The 25674-nt window shown below is 37.7% G+C and overlaps 1 protein-coding gene across 3 annotated transcripts; it reads left to right on the forward strand.

Moving 5' to 3' along the window:
• Nucleotides 1-1429: 1429 nt before the first annotated feature.
• On the forward strand, nt 1430-24349 carry LOC126878417 (LIM/homeobox protein Awh-like). 3 transcript variants are annotated; one of them, XM_050641182.1, is made up of 6 exons: nt 1430-1696; nt 13682-13965; nt 21817-22034; nt 22526-22774; nt 23312-23485; nt 23873-24349. In XM_050641182.1, exons 1-6 carry the CDS (start codon nt 1691-1693, stop codon nt 23977-23979), a joined length of 1038 nt encoding a protein of 345 aa, XP_050497139.1. In that variant the 5' UTR covers nt 1430-1690; the 3' UTR covers nt 23980-24349. The 3 variants fall into 3 exon arrangements, with proteins under 3 accessions (XP_050497139.1, XP_050497141.1, XP_050497140.1); XM_050641184.1 differs by having other exon boundaries at nt 23912-24349; XM_050641183.1 differs by having other exon boundaries at nt 22529-22774.
• The last annotated feature ends 1325 nt before the right edge of the window (nt 24350-25674 follow it).

The following is a 25674-nucleotide window of genomic DNA, read 5'->3' on the forward strand; positions in this document are numbered from 1 at the left end:
AAATACTTTCATGAGCGTACATGTGTACACAAGTACTACAGTGTAAATGTGTTGAAACCTATGCAGTGGACACGCGAGAAGCGTGAGTTTAATCTACTAACCCATAAGGTTAGACAGACGGTGCCGACCTAAAGGGGATCGAGGATAAGAGATACAGTGGACCAAGGGGTATATCCCATGCGAACCTTCATCCAGAGGTGGACTTAAAGGCTTGGGATTCTTATTTCCCCATAAATAATTTTAATGACGCGCCGCGGCAGTTCGGGTATAGGGCGAAGCTATGCGAGAGCCGTGTACCTGTAGCCAGGCCTGGTATTGTTATTTATTTTATTCGTCGCATCTGAATAACAGTCTACGCGCCAATACATATATGTAGGTACATATGTGTACATATTAAGGCGTATGCGTGTGGAAATGCGAAAACGTAGCTTGTCGTCGCTATTCTGAATATTTCCTGCGCGTCATTTTTATATAATCTTATTTGTTATTCATGGGGTTTTAATTATAAATGGGATAATTATGAAATAAAGAATTGACAGATAGCAGAGGCAAATTAAGCGAATCAAAGAGAGGCTATGTATACTAAGTAAAAATATAGGCAAGTTGCTTATTCGATAGATAGAGATATTATTCGAATGACGAATTGTGTGACTCATCTTTGTTAATTATATCTAATAGGCATGATACAAGTACTATAGCCGCAGCGTAGGTACCAAGTACCAAGTATAAGTTTGTCCTACATACAGGTACTTATACTAAAACAGTAATAATAATATCTAGTTTTTTTTACAATTCTACAGTTTTATATTATAGCAAGGTAATTACGTGGCTTGTAATTTGTAAAATTTCCTCGCAAATTTTATATTTCTTTCTGCCAGATTCCGTACTCTTCCAGAAAATAATTTATTAGTATTTGCAATTTGTAACTCTTAGCCTGTAAAATTTCGCTAATATAATATTAAGTTCCAACAATAATATTCGTATTATGCAACAGGGTACCAGCGCAACTTCCCTTGATCCAGCCAGCGTATTGTATAGTTTGATTCATTCCAAAATTCTATTTGTCAAACACCGCAAAAATTCCCTTTCCCCCAAAATCCGAAAAAGTTACCAAGCTAAAAACAGATCTCATCGTAACCTATCACAACACGCTGGACAATTACGCTACCCTCGTCGAGCCATCTCGAGAGAAAGATCTTTGAGAATGATTCTTCTTCCTACCACGCTCGCCACTCCACCAATCGAAAAAGCGTATCAACGTTAGCTTGGTGGGAGAAATGATGCGCTCGTGTGCGCCTCGTGGTAGTACACTTTCGTGTCGCTGGGCGGGTCGCAGCTCCACCAATGAGACACGGCGTAGCGACCGTGCCTACGGGACGCCGAGGCCACGCCCATGTTTTTAGTGATACGATACCTCGCAGCGGGTCGTGCAGAGCCGCGACCGTGTAGCGTAGCTCGGCCGGGAATTACGTTATTATACGTCGAGCGCATCGAGTCTCGGGCCATGCTGCGCTCCTCGGGCGTAGCTGTCGCTTGCTTGCGCGTCGCGTGAACGCGTTTTATCTCTCGTGCCGTGCTGCGCGATGCCTTTGGGATCGCGGATTACGCCCCTGTGATCGATTATTATCTGAGGAGGGATCGGAGGTGTACAAGATCGTGGAAGTGCCTGGATCCGTTTGAAGAGGCAGTTATGAAGGTATGTGAATGCTAAGAGGTATTTTTGAGATAAAAGATGTTGTAAAGGTGGTTTTTGGGGATGCAAGAAGGTTCGATTGGCAGGTTTTAATGCGAAGTATTTTTTAATAATGTTGTCTGTTATATGAGTAGGTCAGTAAGTAGTTGGAAAATATTAGGAGTAGAGCTTTTAGTGTTTTGGTTCTTACCTATGTATCGATTTAGAGAGGCAGTTATAAGAATATGTGAATATAAAGCGGGTATTTTTGGGGTAAGAAATATTTGAAGGTAGGTTTCAGTATTTACGGATTATTTTTTAATAATCTTGTAGTAGAAGTTACTATAGAATGTTTTTAGTTTATTGTAGACTTATTTTTTAATGATTCATTTATTAGAGGCCCCGCGCAGTAGCGCCGATTTTTCGCGTAACAGTTTCGCCGCTAAACAGCGAAACGATTTTGTTGCTGTGCGTGTACGTAGCAGTAGAGCTGTTTGTTTTCGTCATTAGTTTTGCCATACATATATGCTACTAGAGAAACAGTTTTGCCGCTAATGCACGCGTGTTTATTAATCTTGTAAGACTGACGACAACAAGAAAACAGATCAGTGGTTATCCAGTTGCTAGATGTTGCTAGATAAAAGAGTGGTTCTGCAGTCACGTCAACAAATGGCCTTTTCGTGAACGACAAAATTATCGCTAGTGTGCGGAGGCTGCTTATAGAAAGGAACTTGTAATTGGTTAAAAGTTATTTGCGTAAGATATGATAAAGAAGATAAAATAGAAAACAATAAAAAAAAAATTCACAACGAGAGGTTACAATGAAAAGCTCCCACTTGCGCGTGATTTACCTCAGCCATAAAATTCTTAGATTCGTCGCGGTCTGATGAGGTTGATGAGCGTTGGTGGACAGTAACACCAGGCAGAGAAAAAGAAAAAGAAAGAAACGGTGTGAACGGTTGGCGGGGAATCCTCGAGCCGGATCAAGCGACCAACCATAACTTTGCATCCGTCGTGTCGCAAGGCGCGGTCGTCTCAAGCTGAAGCAGCTACATGCTAAATATATGTACGTAGCTACATATATAGGAATAAACGAAATAGAGGTAGCGGATTACGGTCGATCGGTTGGCGCGATTGTCTTGTCGCGATGTCGATCGTGTGTCACTGCTGCTATCTCGCAGTGTATGTTAAGTATTGCTGAATCGAATACAAGCGGTCTGTTCTAATGCATACATACTCGACGCGCTTTTCGCGTTATCACCGGCGCATTGATGCGTGTCGATGCTCGAATCACAACTTTAGAATCGCGGAGACATTGAAAATTGAATGTCGTAAGCGGTTATAGACAAGTATATTTATGAGTGTACGTAGTAAGATAGGGTTATTTGAATCATCTACATCATAAAATTCAATCTTGAACTTTATACAGAACAATCAAACGTTATGAGATGTACGTTATGAGTACGTTATGAGATGTCATCGATCTTCGACTAATAACGAAAGAATGAGAAAACATCGTTTTAGGTTCAACAAGAAGAAATATCAGAAACTGAAAAATGATTCCAGTAACCCTATGGTAAGATAAAGCCAACGAGGAAATTAATAAAATAAACAGAAGACTAAATAACTTGTAGAAACAAAGTAATATGTACGCGGATAGCCGAGATCAGATTCATCGCAAGACGTTTGTATCTTAACGTTAATCTTGACAAGGAAATGATTGACGTTTTTTTTCGATATTTATTAATATTTCTATCGTTAGCATAATTACTAATCGTGCATACAAGGAAAGCACCGGTAAAATCTATCGACGAATAGCAAAAAGATTATGTTTACCTACAGATCGAGATCTCTAAGTGGTCCACATTTTAGTAATGATATACCTATTTAATAACCCTAATTGAGGGTTAAGGAACTGTTAAACCCTTTCAAGACCAACGCTTCTAGACTTGTGAGAAAACTTCCGTACCCTTAATTTTCCCCTATATAGTCAATCTAAATGGATAAATGCATAAATGTGGAAATAACTCCTTAAAAAGGTCGGTGTAAAAGAACGATCTGAATGTAAAAACACGTCTTGCACGATTGTCCAATGTCACGATTTGTAGGAACAGGTCGCGGTGTCACGGGCATTTAAGCAAATAACCACGTGCGCGTCCTTTCTGTATCGTTTACTGTCGCGGCTCGTACGCTTCGTTGGTACCGTTCGTCCTCTAAAAACGAAGCCATATAACTTCGGATCAGGCTGATGCGCCATTTTGCGCCTTACGCCGACAATTTACTGGACCACACACGTACTCACAGTACCATCTTGAAAGGTCCTTTCGTATAACAGCTCGTGTACTGCCCTTCGCGTGGGATGTGCCTCGTCTCTCAGATCTGATCTTACAGGTATTTACGATTTTGCCCCGTGTCTGCGTAGGTATACTTTATAGATATTCACTAGCAAATGAGCCACGGCTGTTCTTTAACGAATCATACGTCGCATTCGTTCCGCCACGATATTTTTATGCGCTTTATAATTTCTCTTTTTTCCGATTTTCGGTAGTCGTATTTATCACTCACGGTAATCAGAAGAATTGTGGTTGGAGATTTGTAAGTACATATTATTTTACGACGCGGCTAATCTGTTCCGGGTAGAAGAAGCGCTTAACGAACATGTCCATTGTAGATAATTTTCAATAGCATGCTTCTGTTTTGTTGCGTCCACGATTGTTAATACGTTTATACTATATTTTATTGTTAAATGTAGCTGTGATTTTGCTCGGTGCAACTTCCGGTTATGTCGCGCGTTTGCTTTCTGGCTTCTATGATTAGACGGCGTTTTCTCGTATACTTCTGACATTGTTATACTATACGTGTAGTTTACCAGATTTTTAAAACATATTGTGCAGTGTATAAATTGCTGTAGTGCATTATCAATGTTAATATGTGTACTGCGAAACAAAATCTACTGAGAAGATAGAGATAAAAGTGGAAGAAACATTAATCTGTTACTTGTTGATTTATTATTATAGTTAAGCAGTTTACGAATAGACACAAATTGTCATATTACAATTTTTATCCTTTTTCGCTAAATAATTTACGGTTTGTTAAGTCGAATGTAAGCGTAAATTTTACACTTCTGAGATCGAGTGTTCTAAATAGATATTTGAAATCGTAAAATTTCGAACAAATATTGGTGGAAGACTTGGAAGTCAACATCATTGCGGCGTGTCTCCGATCCCATAGATCGTAACTTCGGATGATCCGTTTTATGAAGAACACCAGTTAGATCCACGTACTTCTTTTCGTCATTAATCTTGCTTGATCTTTTGAAGTCTTCACCGTTAATTCTAGTTTATCGATCCGATTCACTTAACGGGTATTTCGCCACTATCTAGAATGCCAAGTATGTTTTTACTAATCCATTAAACATTTAATATTTTCTTATTTAACTGATTCGAAAGACCATCATGTCGATATAACAGTATTTCGATATTCTTTAATTATATCTTAGCATCTGTTTGACTGAAATCTGTCAAAGTAGCGGATCTTAGTTTCCTCCCTTTTTTGCAACTGTGAAGATCACGATCATGGTTTTGTCAAAATCAATTTTTACTTCTATTGTGATTTAAATATGATATGTAAAAACGATCTATCTCATTATTTATTTATCCTCATAACACAATTTACTTTATTTAATCAATTATAATTATCCATATAGGCAATACCTACCTATATTTAAGTAGGTACATTGATCGAAATTGATTATTTTGGTATTAATTTTATTTTAATATCCTTTGGATATAAACATTTATAAACATTTGACGATGTCGATCGTAACTGTTAATACATTCGTAAATTTACTAATTCACAAATTTATTAAACATTTTTCTTGCCCATGTTGCCTATAGTTTCATTTACATAAATTTTGTGCTATTAATCAGTGACAAAATATGAAGAAAAATGAGCAGATGTTGCCAGAAAAGATAGGTACTTAGCCGTTAAGTATATATAATTAGGAACATAAAATAGCATCATAAATCACGATGAAGATATCATAAATCAAAAGTGAAAATATTTTGAAGATTTTCACCGAGCTTATCTTATTTCACCGATAATTATTATAAATTTGCTATACGATAATAAGGTGTTATATAGTTTCGTTTAGTACTTATCACATTCCTATGATCGTAACGTAAACGTATTAGAGATTACTTTAAGCTTTCGATATATAGGTACAAAAATGTATTAGAATAATATGATAGCGTGAACAATGAGCTCGTGCCTATTAGAATGTTAGGAGTGTATTACGCAGGAAGGTGCATTAATCTTAGGAGAATAAAATTGTTGATTATAAAGAAATGTACAGTTAGAATCCATTACCGTTTGATGAACTACCAACGGTACTGCGTAGTATGAAACTTTAGCAGGAAATGTTTATAATCAGATAGCGAATGTTTATGTAAATTTGTATTTTTCTGAAAAATAAATCTCTAACGAAAGAAGATAAAATTAAAACAATCTTATATAAATCGATTGTTGGAAACGTGTTCTATAAAAATAAGAAGTGACCGACCATATTTCGCACGCTCAACGTACTCGTCGAAGTCAAAAGAAAGAGAGAAAAAAGAAAGAATGAAATAAAAGGAATCGGCATGGAGAACTGCGGATCGGGGTAATAAATTGATTCGACGTGGCCAAGGAAACGCGTCACATTAACATATGTTTGCATTTTATTAATAGAGTGCCAGAAGTGTGGCTCGATTCGTTTTGCTTCTACAACTATCGCGATATATTATCGCCCCTATTTCTCATATCGATTTTTTTCTCTTAATTCGCGGAATACACACTTTGTCATCGACGCGCCGACATTTCTTCGCACGACCGTAGCGAAACAAAATTGTTCCCGCTATTAGCATAACCGCCATATTTCGCTTATACACATACCAATAACAAAGTATAGGAAACTCGTATAAAATCATAGATATGAACTTAAGATTCTAAAATTATAATTAGACTGCAGATTTTATAGGAAATTAAAAAATACAATGTTGCACAGTATGCACATAATTCGAAAGAAATCCTGTAATCAAGATTATACTTATAAGTATTAAATAGCGAACGTAAAATAATAAAAATAAAGATAAAAATTTCAGACATAGTACTTATATTAACGATAAAACAAAATCTCTTCTTTCGCCAATTTCGACCTACGGTTAAAGCCGTATATACGTAACGATATTATCTTACGCAATGTTCATTTAAGTAACTCGCAGCATATTTCTTACGCCATAACTTATGACCCATTTAAAAAGCAAAAAATTATCATCTTATTGGATTCACAAACGTAAAATAAATGATACCCTCGTAAGATATATACAGGGTGGTTGGTAACTGGTGGTACAAGCGGAAAGGGGATGATTCTACGCGAAAAAAGAAGTCAAAAATATAGAATAAAAATTTTTCGTTTGAGGCTTTGTTTTCGAGAAAATCGACTTTGAATGTTCGCTCGGCACGCGTGCACTTTATCACGTCTCGTTATAACGGATCTCACTGTAGATCGTTGTCTCGATGGAAAAATTAAAAAAAAAAAAAAATTAAAAAAAATATTTTTATTGTATATTTTCGACTTCTTTTTTCGCGTAGAATCACCCCCTTTCCGCTTGTACCACCAGTTACCAACCACCCTGTATATAATATTACACTACCATTTACAAAACTGCTATCACCCCGTTAATTAAAATCTTCTCACTGTCTCACTATGGTGGGCTCCCGAATTACATACCAACACGACTCCCTCCTGCGGTCGGTTTCTTCGTCATTACGTAGTAAATGATTCGAGGTAATCGCGAAACGAATCTGCTGCCCGTGCTTCGATCCGCCACATCCATTCACAGCCGTGCTATACATCCACTAGAATAGAAATGAAAAACCGACAAAAATCATGAAAAGTCGACATATTATATTGTGTCGCGTGAAAACGAAAAATCGGATGGCGATTTAAATAGATTTCGAGTGGCTTCTCTAGAAGATCCATTGTACCTGCGGGGGATCGTTTCACCCCATAGACCACAATATCTTTATGGTGGGGAGGACTTTTCTACGAAGGCGTGTAGAGGCTCGTGCCCTTGGATACCACTCGAAAAGCCGCTGGAAACACACAAAAACCTGGCAAGAATTATTTTCAGTGGAACATCCTTTTTCTTGCCCCTCCTCCCTCCCCCTCACTCACACACACTCCCTCTCTCTCTCTCTTTCTTCTTTCTTTTTCTTTATTGTTGTGTTTGTCTCGTTTTATTTCGAGCGGTGGAGTATCGTCTGAAAGAGCCAGCCGAAAGAAGGATGCCCGTAGTGGGCCACTTTGTCAACTTGTCACCTGGGTTGCGAAGGATGCGAGAGAAAACGAACGAAAGGCCCCTCGGGATCAAGGGAACGGCGATCGTTCTTGTTCGCACCAGGAAGTCTTCGCTTCTTCCCTTCTTCATCGAGATATTTCTTCTTTTTATTCCTTTCTTCTTTGCGTTCGATTGAATGGAAAAGACGTGGCTCTCGGAGTTTGAAGGAGTTGTAACGTATTGAGAGTTTGATCTTAATTTGATGGTTGCTGTGATCGGGTTAACTGATCCTAATTTTTAGTAGGATTTTTAGAGAGGGAAAGGCAGGCAGGTATTGACGATTGTGTCTTTTTCTAAGATTCGAAAATTAACTTGAAGTTCAGATTGAATTTTATCGTGAGAATGTCGGCTATTTATTAAAAATTAACGTAACAACTGTTTCGTTGTAAATATAGTCGCGTATTCTAGATTTTCTATTGGTACTATACCTTGAATTATTTTGCATATTTTATTGAGCTAATTTTTGCAATTATTAATTTCCTATTAATTGCATACACACCTTCAATTTGCTTATAAGTTTCTCAAACGCATAAATTAAATAGAAAGACAAATTATCCCAGTCATTGGATAATTATTCAACTAGGAGAGATAAAAGTTTCACACGAAACGAATTAAACGATCTACGTAAGTAAGTAAAGGAAATGAATATAGAAAATAGGGTCGTAGGCATAGCTGGCACGTGTGACTATACACACGAGTATAGCGATATAAGTGTTACACGTACGTTTAAAGTTCATATACTTAATCACGAACTTGCATAGGCCTTGCAGGTGAGAAATTCAAGTGGAAGGCGGTGTAGGTGCGAGGTTAATTAACGACTCGCAGATAATTTGTCGATATCGAACACGCGTAGTAGACGGTCTCTTAGTGAAAATCAATATATTTACTGCTTTGTAATAAAAGTTGATCTGAAAATACTATTATGGAGAAATCGTGTTTCGTTTCTTCCTCAAGTTATAGCGCAATATAAACACATAATTAATGGAATCGTGTACAGTTCGATTAAAACGTATTTGTTCGCTTTCTACTTTTCATTTACTTATTCGTTATAATAGTAGTCATATTCGTTGCAACATGACTGAGACTTTATACCTTTTAAGATTTTATACCGAGATTATTTATGAAAGTCGTTTATATTCGCTATTCAAATTTCGCAAATTTCGACGATCTTTACGAAACCAAGTTAAAAAATTGTTGCCTAAAATATGTAATACGTCTAAAAACAGAAATTTACCAAAAATTCCATCATCGATTATGCATCTACTCGACGAAAGGAAATAAAAAGAAATATTAATAAAAAAGGTCTCTAGAGAACTTCATTGTTGGCATTGGGGACGAGTATTATCGTTATTACCGCGTACCTACCTCGAGTGACATTGGCGGGAGACAAGCGGTCGAAGGGAAACGAAGAAGTATCGATTTCAATGGACACCGTGTCGCGGTACCGAAAGTGACACGAAGCCGCGAATACCGTAGGAAAGCGCATACTGGGACCCCCATAGGACCTCCCGTCGACAGGCTTTCAAGTTTGAAAGTCATACCCCGGTGGTGTGCCTCGTCGTCGACAAGGGGACCGAAAGCGAAACCACTCGAGAGGCAAGAATGGGGCCTCATGGCTATTCTGAATAGAGGCGTGTACAAACCCGGTGTACGATGCCACACTGCGAAACCGTTCACCGATCTACCTTTGTGTAAATAAGGCAATAAGGCGAGCCAAGCGGGATTACTCTTCGTTTAAATCTACAGATCGGATTATGCGAGATACCTTGACGTTTTTAGGTAGACAGGAAAGAATTGTATAAGGAAGATTTTTTAGATTTTAGATTATTTAGATCAGCAACGAGTTTGATCGTTGTTTGAAAGATATAGACATAAAAATATCCATAGTATTGTACTCTGTATAATATTTAACCCTTTGCACTCCGAATTTAAATTCAATTTCATTACCAGCAGCTCCCAACGCTTTTAAGTGTTTTATTTGAAATTTACTTTAACTAAAAAATAAGACAATTTAAATAAATAAAGGAAGAACCAAATTCACTTAAATACCAGTTTTATTCGCACTATTGTTGTATTTTGTAATTTTTAAGTGTATGATATATCTTGAAACAATTTCCTCGATGCAATCTTGGTTTTCTTTAACACGCTTCACAAAAAAAGGTGGGAAAGAATGTCGAGTGGGACTCGACAAAGGAGCTCCTGAGACAAAAACTAATACCGAGTAACGCTCGACATAGAAGTGCAAAAGGTTAACAGATAAATCAATTTTCTGCCTAAATTCTATTCTTTTAACCGTATCCATGAAAATATGAACTTGCGTAAAAATCCGCAGTCTACTTACTTGCTTTCTATTCCATCGGGCAAATTCGTGTTTCTTCTGACATTATTTTCGTTTAAACGCTTAACCTGATTCAATATATTGTCGGTGTCCAAGAGCCAATTACAATTACAACTAGATATTTAAAAGTGTTTAGTGACACGTTATCAATTGAAATCATAGCTTGTGCGTTTCTAGAGAAGATTCGTTCGTTTTCAAAATGTCTGCGGCTCTCTTGTTATATTGTCTCATACGCTCCCTAATAAAAGAAAAAGAAACAAAGGAAAAAGAAAAACGAACCTACGTAGAAACGACGGAAAGAGAAAAAAATTGAAATTTAAAGAACGTCGATCAGTGAACTTCCGTCCCCTTGTAGGAAGACCGGGTTCTGAGGTATCATTCTCATAATAAACTCCGAAAATCACGCCCCTGACAGGCCGTGCGACCGCAGAAAGCAGGATTCGGCAGAGTCCGGGGTTAGGTACAAATAGGAGGGTATGCCGGTTCACCATAACTTATGGGGCTGGTCCTATGTGACGAGAACGCGTCTCCATGATGGGCACTGTATGCGGAACCTTACAACACGCGTGTTCTCTCAAGCGTTAGGTGTTATATAGGTATAGAAGCAGCACCTACGAGGCTTGCAGGTATTACATTACAATGGCATTATGTAACTCCCATACGCCACCATTGTGGAGCCAGTTGTGACGTATGGTTAACCACCAACCATAACCAACCAAATGTTCGCACGTTCTAACTGTGTAAGGATCTGGAATACGTGTGTATGTGTGTGTACCGGCGTGGAAGTATTGATAGTATTTTGGAGACAGAAGACATACGTAATATCACAAGATCTTTGAGAGAGCTGTAAGGGAACAGGGTTTATAAAATTAGTATTAATCTCTCTTCCATGAAAGATAATTCGACTTTTATTTGGCGCTATATGTAATCGTTAAAATTTATAAAACAGACTAATCTTTTTCAAAAATCATAGAACTCTAATAATTAATCTAATAATTAATAATAATTAAGTAAAGTCTTGTGTCTCGTAAAATAATTGTATAATTTTTATCAAACTACATAACCATCTTATAATCGAATAATTCTAATCAATTATATCGAAATACACGATATTTTCTCATTGTTTCATTATCAAAGACTATGTAATAGTGTTCTAGAATATACAACTAACTAGAACGTAGGTACATAGTTTAGTTGTCCTCTACAAAACTCGAAGTTCAATTTAAGAATGTTGTATCTCTATGAATCTCGTCTTTCGCTTCTTTGAATCGCCGCGTTTGAGTTCAGCTAGGAGATTCGCATGCTTTTTGATATCGCGAGGCATATATTAGGCTAATAGCCCGAAAAGAGACTAATCCTCCGTTTTACGATCCCGCCTCGCATGCAACCGCGGCTCGTTATTGTCACCTATAACTCTCCCTCCGCTGGGCCAACCGCTAACTTGTGGGTGTAGAAGTCGTGACACACGAATGAACCAGTCGAAACGATATAGCCGGTGATATTTTAACCACGGATTTATTACGATGGAATAAAAGGCCTAAAGCTGGAAGATTAACGAGCGACTTGCGATCAAGTTTATGTTTAACGTAAATTTCTAATGTTGCTAAAATGCGTGGGCTAGATCGTGCGGCCATTGTTTTAGATTATGCAAGTAAGTATAGATTGGACAAATTGCAATCCAACGAACCAACCGATCTTTCCCAAAACATGTACTTTCAAGTGATGTACAATATAAAAGACCAGAGAATAAACACACAAGCAACCCCTCCATCGTTCCTTACGAAAGTTTATTTACTCGGCACGCCCCGCTCGTTCAGAAATCATTTAGCTCCTAGCATTCTGTAGCTCGATCGAATCGTGAATCCGACACGAGTCGTCGTAACAAGATCGCCGACACAATGACGGAAGGCGGCTGGACGCCACGGTTGCCCATTTAAGCATCCCATTGGAGTATTCCAACCCCCATAGAACCATCATGGGGATGTTACGGGGTGGGCTGGCCACATATATTACACCGGTGCTCGCAGGACTTGCGTGTACGACACAATACGAATCTGTACGCGAGGGCATGCGTGTTACTATATTGAAAGGGAACGTCGACTTTGAAGCAGAGGGTTCGTGCTACCTTCTGCAGATCCGTGGTTATGTTGGCAACGGTGTAACGCTTCCCTGCAGGGTGCCATTTTCGCTTGACCAGCTGCTGAACGAAGTTGTATGAGAGTTTGTAAACGGAGAATTAGCGAAGACTTCGGTGATACGTTGATGTACATCACGCATGCGGCTCTTCATGGCGGAATGCGAAAAAGTTTCTCGATGGATCTACGCTTTAGCTGTTCGCAGCGTTTCTATTACGAATTTATATCAGATAATGAAACATAATAATTCACATAATAAACACTAGAAACTTTCACTAGGACACATATGTCCCTCGTTACAACATGGATCGAAAGGGTTAATGGAAAATGTGAGAATGGTTCTTTGTAAGAGAGATTGGCAAAATATAAATTGCAAAATGTGTGATTCTAGTTCAATTTTCTTTAACGCTACAAATTTTCCAAACAACCTAATATTTAAGCAGCTGTTTTATAACAATGTATTAGGTTGTCCAAATAGTGTCTTTCTTTTACAGACACGTCTTTTACAACGAAGCATCTTTATACAAACACGAAACCTAATCTGTCAAACGTTGTGATCTCCATCTTGATAGAATAAAATGGATCGAAAAATGTTGTGCATCCATTATTTCCTTATAAAACTGAAGAAACTTTTCGAACGACCTAATACAAGTGCTTACGAAGCTGGACCAGTCTTCGCACGATTGTTCGATACGCAGGAAAAAGATTAGCAATGCCATAACGAAGTCAAGGTTCCCCTGTTAGTTTTCCTGTGAACGGTATTGTGCCACGCTATCCCATGCACAATTCAACAAACAAACTATCGGATGTTCTTGTCACGAAACCTATGACACACTTGATGGATGCGTGTGTTTCGATCAATCTGTTTCGATGCAGTTTACTATGCCTGCTATTCGCAAATCCTTTCCTACCTTCTCAAACGTGCGTACACTTTCGCGCTCGAGAATTTTCTGATACATTCTTCGTTAAAAATATTTTATATTTGAATTGTCATATATTATTATGTTATATTTTGTATATTTTTAGTAGATACTCTGATTTTTTTAAATAGCGTACTTGTACACATACAGCTCACTTTACGTTACAGCTTTCGTTCGCGATGGTTAAGCATCAACGTTTCCGAGTTTTTCTCACGCTTGCTTCAATGACATTACAGACGGAGATAGAAGATATGACGAGCGATGGCGTGTGCGAAGGCACCGGTCCGAATCTTGCTACAGCCGAAAATGCCGGCGGGTTGATAGGGCCGGAAATGTCGCCAAGCGTGATGGAGTGCGGCGGATGCGGAGAACGCGTCCGTGAGCGCACTGTTCTTTGCGTCGGCGGTCGAACTTGGCACTCGAGGTGCTTGAGGTGCTGTGCTTGTGCCAGGCCGCTACATGATCAGCATTCCTGCTTCTTGAAGGGCATGAGACTCTACTGCAGGCATGACTACGCTCTGTAAGTTGATAAATAAATCTCCATTGTTAGTAGGTATTAGAGCCTCCTATATGCGAACTAATAGAGAGACAAAAATATTCGGATAATAACAATTATTTTCCTAATGTTAAATTTCGTTTGGTCAGATACAGATCAAAGAAATTGTCATTGCTTGCTCCAATATGCCTCATATATGCGAATTAATAGAGAGACAAAAATATTCGGATAATAGAACAATTATTTTCCTGATGTTAAATTTCGTTTGGTCAGATACAGATCAAAGAAATTGTCAGTTTGCTTCAATGTCCGAGAACATTAATTTAATTTGTTTACATAAAAAAGCTACTAGTCAAATGAAACATATGTAACGATACGTAACAGCATATCTATTTATCATTTGATAAAGCAATAATAATTTCTATATAAAGCGATGATAAATAGCTTTCAATCGTCTTAGTATAGAATATTTACGTCATCTTCGCAACAAAATTTTATAGAATTTTACTTTTATTGAAAATGGCTTTTTTATGAAGCGCACAGGAACTTTCGTGGACAGGTAAATTTATTTATAAGATTTCAGAAAAATGTAACGTTACGTAGAAGTGACAGGTTACAAATAATATCAGTAGCCAGAAATATTCTCATACGTATATCTGCATACTATGATACTGAAACAAAAATTCTGTTACACGTTCAACGAGAAAGCTTAAATTAAAAACGCGCTCAATCAAAGATCGAATAATAAAGATAACGGAGTTTATCAAGGGAAACTGCAATGCTTTAGCGCATATAGCTACCGTAGAAGTAAAACGAGACATACCGCGAAGCATAAATCGAGATCAACAGAACTCGTAATTGCCATTGCGTCGTCAAAGATCTACGTTTCCTTGTAGCCGCAATTTAGTGGTCGAAAGAGATTCAATTATTGCGATAACAAGCAACGAGAAGGCAAACCTGGTTGTTATGTGTAATATTCAAATGTGTGTTGATCTATCGATAGAATAATAAACCGTGGTAAAAGTGTGGCGTGCCATGTTTTCATTATCAATGCAATAAATAACAATTCGTTGGAAACCTCTTAATCGACCCGCACGAACGAACTAGAGTATTGCCTCCGTGGCAATCCATAAGTGACTCTTCGATCGATCGATTGGTGATTGTAAATCAATGTTAACATTTCTATAAATTAACTGTGTTGTATGGTAAATATCTGTTTTATTGGCTACGAATTAAGTTGTTACATTACTGAATGCAACGGAATGAAACTCACAGGAATTTATTAATCTCCCACTGTTTATAAATCGTTGAATTTTTATTATAGGCTACATGACTGGAAATTTTCGTTGGAATTGAAATACCGATCATACTTTCTGTTACTTTCCCTAGAGAAATTTTAGAATCTTGCAGATTTATCGATTCTTTATAAATCATTGAATTTGTATTATTCGCCGTCAAAAACTTTTGTTGAAATTTTGCACTAGTTATAAGATAATGACAACTTTATAGAATTTAAGAAAAAATATGGAGAATTATGAAAGGAAATTTTGTTTACATTTCTTGAAAACTGGGGCGTATAGTTTCATCTTACAAAAATTTAACTACCTCCTCTATTTACTTATACAACGTAAAGATACGTTGTTCGACATACATTGCCTTGTAGCGGAATCGGATAATGACTGATCGAAAGCTGTTTGTTTCGGGTATTTTCGTAGGAAGGATGACCAAGGGACGAAAAGAAGCTTGCAGTGACTGGTCGATTGTACGCGAAGAATTCGAGTCGAACACTTTCCAACGTGTTTATCCAACTGTCAATCAACTTTAGTTCGGTCACCTGGCTGTTGCACCAGCCTGTCTAAAATCACGTATCGTGATATCCGATCGTGACGAGCGACCGGTATCGCTGTCTTATTATCGAACGCGGAAATCAATGTAATCCTCAGAAGAAAGGAAATGAAAAAGAATAAAGTGAATTCATTGTGTATTATGCTATGGTACTACTGTACTCTACTGTACAGTCATTTCTTTCGATTTCGAATCTGATGTGTTTCTATAATTACTTGGAATTGTCGAAACGAATTTTATTGTCCATCGATTTAATGTTTCAGATTTTTGAAAATTGCATTAAACTCGCAACTCGATTCTCGCGGAATGATGTGGATAATTATTATTCTTTAACACTTTGACTGCCACGGTTTCTCCTGTGACACCGCGGTGGTAATTGGTGATCGGAGCGCTTGAACTTCTTACAATTGTAAAAATTGAATGAAAATTGACAATTAGGGCATTTTGAGTATAACCGATAAATAGAAGATACTTTGAAATAAAAAGTGCCCCACTGAACAATTAAATATTTTTATTAGAACATCAATAAAAAAAGAAGAGAACAAGTCTTGCATCTAACGGTGCACTGTATTTGCATCCATATCTTTGACGGGTAATCTACGAATGTTATTATAAACACACTTTGGAAAATAATCGTAAATGCTGCTTTATAATCATAAAATTGAAGTTAGAAATGTGCACATACCTTACTATTATATATAGAACGAATAAATACCGTTTACTAATATCTTCTACACGTTTCAACAATATACTCTGGACGTTTTACTTACGACAAAATAACGAATGCGAATGGTTTGTTGAAATAAACGAAGTTTTGTTACAATATGTCGCTATCAACTGTTACCAAGGCGCCGTGGTGGTCACCCGTGACCACCAATGAGATAAACGATCCATTGGGGAAGAATGTTGTCTTATATCATCAATTTATTATTATTTTGCCATTATATAAAAATACTCCCGTTGCGTCCTAAGCGAAACATGTGATTTTAACGTGGCAGTCAAACTGTTAACAAGATACCTACGATGTATATCCTTGTTTAGCCTGCAGATGTTAGAAATTCTAGTAATAAAATAAAAAATTATGAAAAGTTTAGCAACAGAGAGTCGGCATTCTCTGTGAAGACAGTTGCAGGATTTTTTCGTGGCATGGCTGTCTTTTTGAGGGTCAAAGTCGTGTATATGCGGGAGGTCCTGAGGAATCTGCCGCGTAATTTTTTCGACTGGCGTTTTTCGCCTCGTAATGCTGGCTTACGATGACCCGGTCGACAGGATCCACGACCCGTAGACACGTCGACAACCGACTCGGAAAGAAACGAAGCCACTATTTCGATTTACGCTCGGCTCGTCGTGATAAATGATCGAAAACTATACCGTGGATACCTCGAGAATCGAGGACACCGCTTCACCGAACCTTCGTTCAATTCGTGATTGAAGTGTTGATACAATGTGACCTAATTAATACTCCATTGACACGATCCTTGGTATTTTCGATTGGGATGGGTGTAGGTATAAGTGTGTGTACAGTCAGTCACAAAAGTACACATACACTACATACACTTATCGACTTTTGTATATCTGATTTGGGTATCAAAAAAACTAGAAGCGTACTTCATCACAAAATTATTTACATTTATTTATATCGATATGATTAGGCATTATTAGGGTGTTTCTAGGAGGAATTGAAAAAAAAGAACAATCAAAGTATTTGATTTAACTCGGAAGAACGTTGGCATACAAATTACATTAGACATTACAAAACCTTTAATTTTTGTAATCGATGTAAGCACGTGTTTCGAGTAATCGTAAAAGGGAAGAAAACCGAAACACGTGTTAACAAATTCGATACGTAGTTCTAGTTTTAATAACATTTTTCAAGCGACAAACCTTTTCGTTATACTTATATAATTTACAAGTTAATCGTCATCAATCATACAAAATACAGATCATTTCAAGATGATAGAGTTTAATCTTCGACGAACAGGAAACAATGAGATTGGTGATTTTATAAGAAGCTTCCTGGAGGATTAATTTTCGTTGTTTTCGGAATTCATCTTGCCGGCTCTCTGGGGATAGGATCTGCATCGGTTATGATAAAAGAAAACTGACAATCGCTTGCTCAAAATTCAAATCCCTTCCTAGAGATTGACGTGGGCGAAACGAGAAAGTTGTTCTTGCAAGCGGGATAAATTAGTGCTTCGCTAAGAGACAATAGGATTAAAACGGATTCTTTTTTGTCGCTTGAGTATCTGTGTGAGATTCAGAATTTACGATTATGCATTACAAATGTACATTCTTCTTCTTCCCTATTAAATCGCCATGAATTGTTACAGGTATTGTAGAGTCGACCAGACGATATATGTATTTACAGACTTGTAACTTTTAAAAAGTTCAAAAGAAAGGTTTTAGTTCAAGTACATACGATTACAATGATTTGTATCGAATGATTTGTATTCAATAGCTTATTATCGTGTAATATGCATCGAAAGCTATACTGTTTTGAATGAAATGTGTGATTAGGAAAGATATTGGGTGTGTTAAAGGGATTATGTTCAATAGAGTGGTGGCATTGATCTATTAAAATGTCTTGATTTTTATACACTCTCTGTACTTTAATACTTTTCGTTACATTCGATAAATTGTTATTTCTTAATGTGGAAGAAATCTTATCGAATATCTAACAGTAAGAAACTTTAGGAATCGAATTAGCCGTACATCAAAATCCACGATCTAAGCTCGCTCAATTTCCCATCAAAACGCGCTTAAAACCCTCCACGATGCTAATTAAACTTCAATACCTAAACCACCCTCTGATTCTTGCAATTTCCACAACCAGTTACTTATATACTATTCTAAAGCCTCGCTTAAACGAAACTGCAGCAATGTCGACAACGAAATCCTCACACCCCGTGTTGCTCGTTTTCTCCGTTCGGTAACATCGCCTGGAAACTCCTCTCTCAAGCTCTCTAATACCATATACCCAAGCGAAGAGGTAGGAAACTTTTTCACTGGAAGCTAGGCCGGTGTAAACGGTAGCCGTGTAGCGGCAAGACACGAGCATGCAACACGACACACGCACGCACGTCCAGATGAATGGCTGCAGAGGTGGGTGTTATGGGTGCATCGGTGAGCCAACAACCCGGAGGAGCGTCCTCGGTTAACGACAAGCAGCAGCACGACGGTGGCTTCTTCACGGCCAGTGTGTCCGGTGTGGTCGCTAGTGTGCGCCACGGCCGGTAATTAAACAACGACTAGCGGCCATTAGCCCATTATCATATTCATGAACACGGAAAGTGCATCCCGATTCCTCGTCCGGTTCCTCCGGCAACCGATCCCAGCCTAGCTGTTTATACGATCTGTGTTCGCGAGTCCCTTCGTCCCCCTCGCGAAGATATCTTATGGGGCCACGCGACTACCCCGGTGGCCCCACCACCCCATTTCCAACAGAGAAAGTAACGAGTAGTATACCGGATGGGACTAGACTATATCGAGACTATAAGCGTGTTTCGACCGGGACATAGTTACTCGCGGGATTAAGAGGACGGTTCGGGCGAGAGCGAGCAGATATTTGCACGATACGCTTCCGAGTGCAGCGATGCTAATGGAGTTGATTGTTTTGTAGAGTATGAAGTACTGACGAGGTATGGTGAAACTGGGAGCGGGAATGGATGTATGGAGAAGCGAATATATACCGAAGGTGTGGAGAAAGGGGAGTGTAGAATTGAATATTTATCGTGTACCTATGTAATGAAATCAGGAAATTAATAAAAAGCGGAGTCAATCAGTTTGACATTTGAGAAGCTCATATGTCGAGATACATCGATAAGTCGACGAAGAATAAAAGGTTACGAAACGGAGAGAATGTTTTTTTTCATATCGTTCCTTCTTCGATCGAAACTATTATAGAAAGAGATCGCCGGAGTAAAAGAGTACTTATACGTATATACTTATGTCATAGAACACGCTGTACCATGAAAGATTGCTTTCCAAGATGAGAGCTGGGAAGAGAAACTTCTCTTCTCTCAACTTTCTTCTGTTCTTTCGAGTCTTTCTTCCGAAGACGCTTTCTAATGAAATTTTTCATTTCTCTTTCATTCTTTTCGTGTTTCTTCTTACATGCCTTTCACTAACATCCATTTGTTTTCAGTGTTTTGCCATATGTAACAACCTTATTGTTTAATGTTTCATCGTGTGTCGATAGTTCGTGTAAAATGTTCATCGAATGAAACTAATTGTAAGATTTTCCAGTGTCGATTTCCCTTCTAACATTTCTGGTATTGCAGATAGTATTTTGTAAATATCTTTTTTCTCCTTGCCACTCTATTTTCTTCCTTTTGCTTCTACCATCTACACCTCTTCCCTCATTGCCTATCTATTCCCTCAACTTCCTCCTTATCTCACAACTCTCGTTTCTCTCTTTTTCGTCTCCCCTCATTTATTAATCCTTTTTCACTACGGTGTTCCCGCGCGGCAGCGCGAGTTTACATACACGCAAACATACTCTTGAAGGTTGCAACTCGCGCTTCGGGGTCCTGCAGTCATTTATTTGTCACAGGACGACCGGTACAGGCTGGCTTGTTCCAGGTAAACGCGCGTTCGTGCGCGACGCGTTATCTAAGACCGTTCTCCCGAGTGCTCTGCCGCTCTTCGAAGTACGAATTATTTCTCCCATCGGCCATTGCAATGTGCGCACATTGATAATCGACTCGCACCGTGTGAAATCGTACGCCGACATTTTTGAAGCTCCTTTCATCTTCTTTCACGTATGATAATTTCGCGTTTTATTGGAATGTTCGATGCCCGGCTAATGGTAATTCCTGATTAAATTTAAATTATTTCGTTAACATAGAGATTTTAATGTAGTCTCAGCTAAATATACGCAGTTTTTAGTCTGTTTCGATGAAGTGGTGGAATTTTTGAACTATGGATTCGCGTGTTGCGTTGTGACGTAGAAATTAATATTTGAAAGCCATAAATGGAAAAGTTACGTATACGTATTTCCCGTCTTTTATAAAAGAGTAATTTTCTAATTCGATATATTGTCGATCAAAATATTATTTTAGACTTTTGAAAACCATTAAAGCGTCAACTATGCAGACTAATATTAATTAAGTCAAACTAACATAATAATCAAACTAATATTATTTGTTTCTTGCAACTTACCATCTCAATCGTAGAAACTATTTAGAAAGATACGAATTCGCATAAACGTTCGCCGTGTATTAACAATGACATCAATTAATGTCACAGTTTTATTCTCAAATTCTCTATATGGTCAGTCGTAGCAGGAAATTCACGATCGAACTAGGCGTTTTTCTGGTTGAGAGCGCGTCGATGGCCGGTTTATCGACTGCTGAATGTTCGAAGACGGGAAGAGCAGAGGTAGAATCGTTGACGCGAAACGTTTTCTTTACACTTCGCGGCGAACGCGTTCGTTAGAGCCGGACGAAGTTAAATCCTCGAGGAGCGAGCTACCATCGTTGAATTTATTGGCGCCATTGCCGCAGGTGGCCGCGTGCTGCGTGCCTGCGAATTCTTTACGACTGCTTCGGATTTCCCGGCATGCCATGGCATCGTTAGTCACCCGGCTCTTTTCATAGAAAAATTCCGCATTCTTCGCTTATCCTTTTCGGTTTCCGTTGATAAAATTAATGGAAAAGAATGGGAACGTTACCTGGAATTGTCGTGAGATTCAGATCGTTCGATCCTGAAGAAGAGACGTATGATTTTCTTGACTTGAAATATAGCAGTTACCTGCAACTATCTTGTAGGTTCTAATGTAAAATTTACACTAAAAATTAATGCCAATATATTTGAATGTTTACTATAGAAAACTTGTGGAAAATGTTTAATTTATGAATAGGCCATGTGTTTCAAACGAAGGAACTTGTTGCATATATTTGTTATACATTGTCTAAGTATCGTTGCACTTTTTATATATCGTTATATATTCGTTATGTTTATTTATTTTTAAAAATCTCCAAATTTCATTGATTACAACGAATAAAATTGTCTGAAATTATTTTCGTTTAGAACTTTTGGCGCAAAGTGTGCGAAATGTGGCCGAAGCGTGGGTGCCGGGGATTGGGTGAGAAGAGCCAGGGAAAGGGTTTACCACTTGGCGTGTTTTGCATGCGACGCCTGTTCTCGTCAACTTTCCACGGGCGAACAGTTCGCCCTCTTGGACGCCAGATTGCTTTGCAAAGCTCACTACCTGGATGTAGTCGAAGGCAACAACACTTCTTCCGATGGTGAGACTATGCCGATACTTTATTACGTTACCACAATATCTTTAATTAAGCCTTTCGTGTTCTATGTTGCATATAATTATAACATTGGCACGTTCATTGCTGGCCGGATGTCGCGTGTTCTTTCTCTCGCCGCTTCTTAAGTTTACCAAATAAGTAATTCGATCGTAAAACGATTTAACGATTGCGGAGATATAAAACGTCGCTATTTACAATTCTGATATTCGAATGTCATTTCTTCTCAAAAATAGCGTCTTATTTGATAAGTGTGTAGTTTGATATATTCTCGGTACATTGTAATCTTTGAGATTGTCAAAATTTGTGGATTTAGTTCTTTGCGCCTGCTTTTTATATCGTTAAATCTGGAAAAAGCTTAGGGTTTAAGTTATTCGATGCTGGAATAAAAAAAATGACAAAATGAAATCTACAGAATCGGAGAGAAAGATTTAGTGGCGTAAGGAAAGGTGGAACACCTCTAATTGGTACTTTCGCAGAAGGCGGTGACTCGGAGAGCGGGCACAAGAGCGGTAACAAGGCGAAGAGAGTGAGAACCACGTTCACGGAGGAACAGCTTTCTGTTCTCCAAGCGAATTTTCAACTGGACAGCAATCCGGACGGCCAAGACCTGGAGAGGATAGCGCATGTGACCGGACTCAGCAAAAGAGTTACGCAGGTTTGGTTCCAGAATTCTAGGGCAAGGCAGAAGAAGCATCTGCACACGGGCAAAATGAAAGGGCAACACGGTACTTCTTGCGTTTGTTTCTTTCACCGATATCTGTCCGATTTACAGCTGTCTAGTGAGACGACATTTCTATTTTATTTTCTTTGTTATTCTGTCCGCTTCTTTATTATATCCACGTTCTTATCTTACATTTATTTCGATACTATTTGATCAAGAGGTATTAAAGATTCTGGATATTTTGGGGGAATAAACGTTAGAAACTTTCAAGTAATAAATTTCGATAAAGGACGAAGTTATATGTCGAATGTCTCATTTCGATTGATTCACGTTAATATTTTTGAGATATTTTTTCTATAATTCCACGATAGTTTCACAAATTTCGTTATACGAATATTATTTCAATGCAATATTTTTCCTTTTCAAAAGCAAATATGTGTACGTAAAGTAGAAAAGCAGATCTACAAGTTCTGTTTTTTCAAATGTCTAATGTTAAATACCTATAGGTGATCTTGAAATAATGACGCATGTGGTTCAGCATATTAAAAGTAGCAAGAATTATCATAGCCTAGAATCAAGGAAACATCGTTTGCTGTTACAGTTCATCAGTCACCACCAAATTCTACCGCTTCCACAGGCGATTTCAGTCGGCACATCAATTTACATCTGACCTATTCGTTTCAACATCAACAGCAACACCATCATGGCCCCCAACCGCCGCAGCTGAGTCCAGCTACGTGCAAAAGCCCAACGCCATCCCTCTATCATAATCATGGTAAGAATATCAGAGATTTTCGCATGTGTGGGAAATCTGTTGCATGAACCTATTGCTTTTCTTTCAGTATAGCAGTCTTGACAGAGTATTCGATTAAATCGATAAATGCGATATTTTTCAATCGAGTTGTGTGACATATTCTTGAGAAAATAGTAAAAGATTTTTCATTAGATTTTTAGTGAAAGTTCCAAGAATAGAGACGTTAGGACTAAATTATCGTTTGAAGTATAGCAATAACATTAATTTCTCCTCTCAAACTATAAAATTAAGGGGCAAAATGCAATGGGTTAAACGTGATGATGAAGATTATCTGCTTAAATTCAACAATTAGAATATAACGCGAGTTTATCAATATCCAAGGACGAAACAAAGTTTTGCTTTGAAAAGGTCTACTCTCTATCGCAACACCGTCAACTCTGTCTTCAGGCTCGGAACAATCGATGGACGAACTGTCGCAAGACTCGATGATGTTGTCGATGCCGAACGAGGTTTAATCGCCGATGGATTAGCCGCATATTGTAAATATTCTTTGTTTAATCTTAAGGTTTCTTTCCCACGTTCATGAATTATTCTTGGTGAACACGTTACTCATTTCGACTTTATTTCTTCCACCGACCATATAGATAGAATATTATTATTAATTATTATTAATTATTATTAATATAGAGTATTATTGTTATTCATTAAAATGTCGCGATCGAAGCTTTGACTTTGAAAGGCACAAGCTTTTTCTCGATATTCGTTGAAAAAAAATTGGCCAAGTAACACAGACGATCCTTGTCCATATTTATCCTTTACCAAAGAAGCGAAAGAATATTCTATATCTTCTACTTTTGTCCAACATATTCCAATTTTTTTTTTTTTTTTTTAATAAAATATTCATCATATTAGAAAATTGCTGTGAGTGTTTCCGTGATTAACACGATGGAACTGAAAAAATTCGGCGAGGATCGTTCTTGCTACGAGCTGCTCAATTCTATTGTATGTAAAAAGACGCAAGACGAATAGAAATTCTTTGAAAGTTTTTCTTTGAAATTTCATAGAACGTCGAAATAGAAAGACTTGCGGTGAAACATCGCGGTTTAAGTACCGAAGTATTTTTTATCGTAAAACGCGTTTTTAAAACACGTTGATTGATTACTTGTCGTACTTTAGTATCAACTCTACAATAACGTATTTATTCTGTTCATTGACCCTTTGAAGCGAGATAATGTAGGATAAATAAAACAAATCAAGTTTCTCACTTCATCTGTTTCAAAGAACGTGTTTCAAACGGTTCGACGGAACAATCTATATTTTAGTATTTTAAAATATATTTTATTAATATTCATCCAAATAGGAAATAAACACAGGTAAACAATTTTTCATAATTCTTGTTTTTTTTCATACTTAATATGTAATAAAAAATAAGTTTATTTGACCTTCTGGAACTACTCTAAATGGCTACGTGTACGTAAAAAGTAGATTAATCATAATTACCCCAGTGAACATGTAAAACGTATACGCTTTTTAGTTATAAAGGACAAATAATTGATTAAGAAATAAATAAATTAATCAACGTTTCAGAGGGTTAATAAAGTTAACATTCTCGATACCTGTAAAACGACATTATCGAAGCATATATGTGTAGATCGAATGTTTTCTATGATTTAGAACGAAATCCGCCCAAATCGTTGTTAACCTATTAAGATTACCAGCAAAAGACGTATAGACGTATAGAATTTTTAAGACTGGACGGCAGCACAGCTATCTCGCACTGGACGTTAAGCTTATTATAAATAAGTGACTACACTCAATGTTCCATGTTACGCGCTAACAGATTTGCGTGCACAAATGTGGAAGTGAGTTGCGAATATTTCCGTAGCGATTGATAGGTGAAGATCAACTCGTAACGCGAGAATGAGATTAATCCTTTCCGTATCTTCTTTCAGCGTCAACGTCGCGTTCGTTGTATAGTAATTAATTTATGATAATTTGCGATATTGCAAATGGAAAGGATTAATCGTGTGTCTTAACTTGTTAATCGAATCATCCGTTAACCAGGTATTTTCTATATTCGTAAAATTTCTCGTGAAATAATTTCCTCCAAATTCTTCCAAATATAAATACAACATTTAACGATATTACTAAACATAATTTATAATTAAAATATCGAAGATTTATAAGTAAAAGAATGATTATTTCTAACA

This window comes from Bombus huntii, chromosome 3 (assembly GCF_024542735.1).
Source record: "Bombus huntii isolate Logan2020A chromosome 3, iyBomHunt1.1, whole genome shotgun sequence".
Taxonomy (NCBI): Eukaryota; Metazoa; Arthropoda; class Insecta; order Hymenoptera; family Apidae; genus Bombus; species Bombus huntii.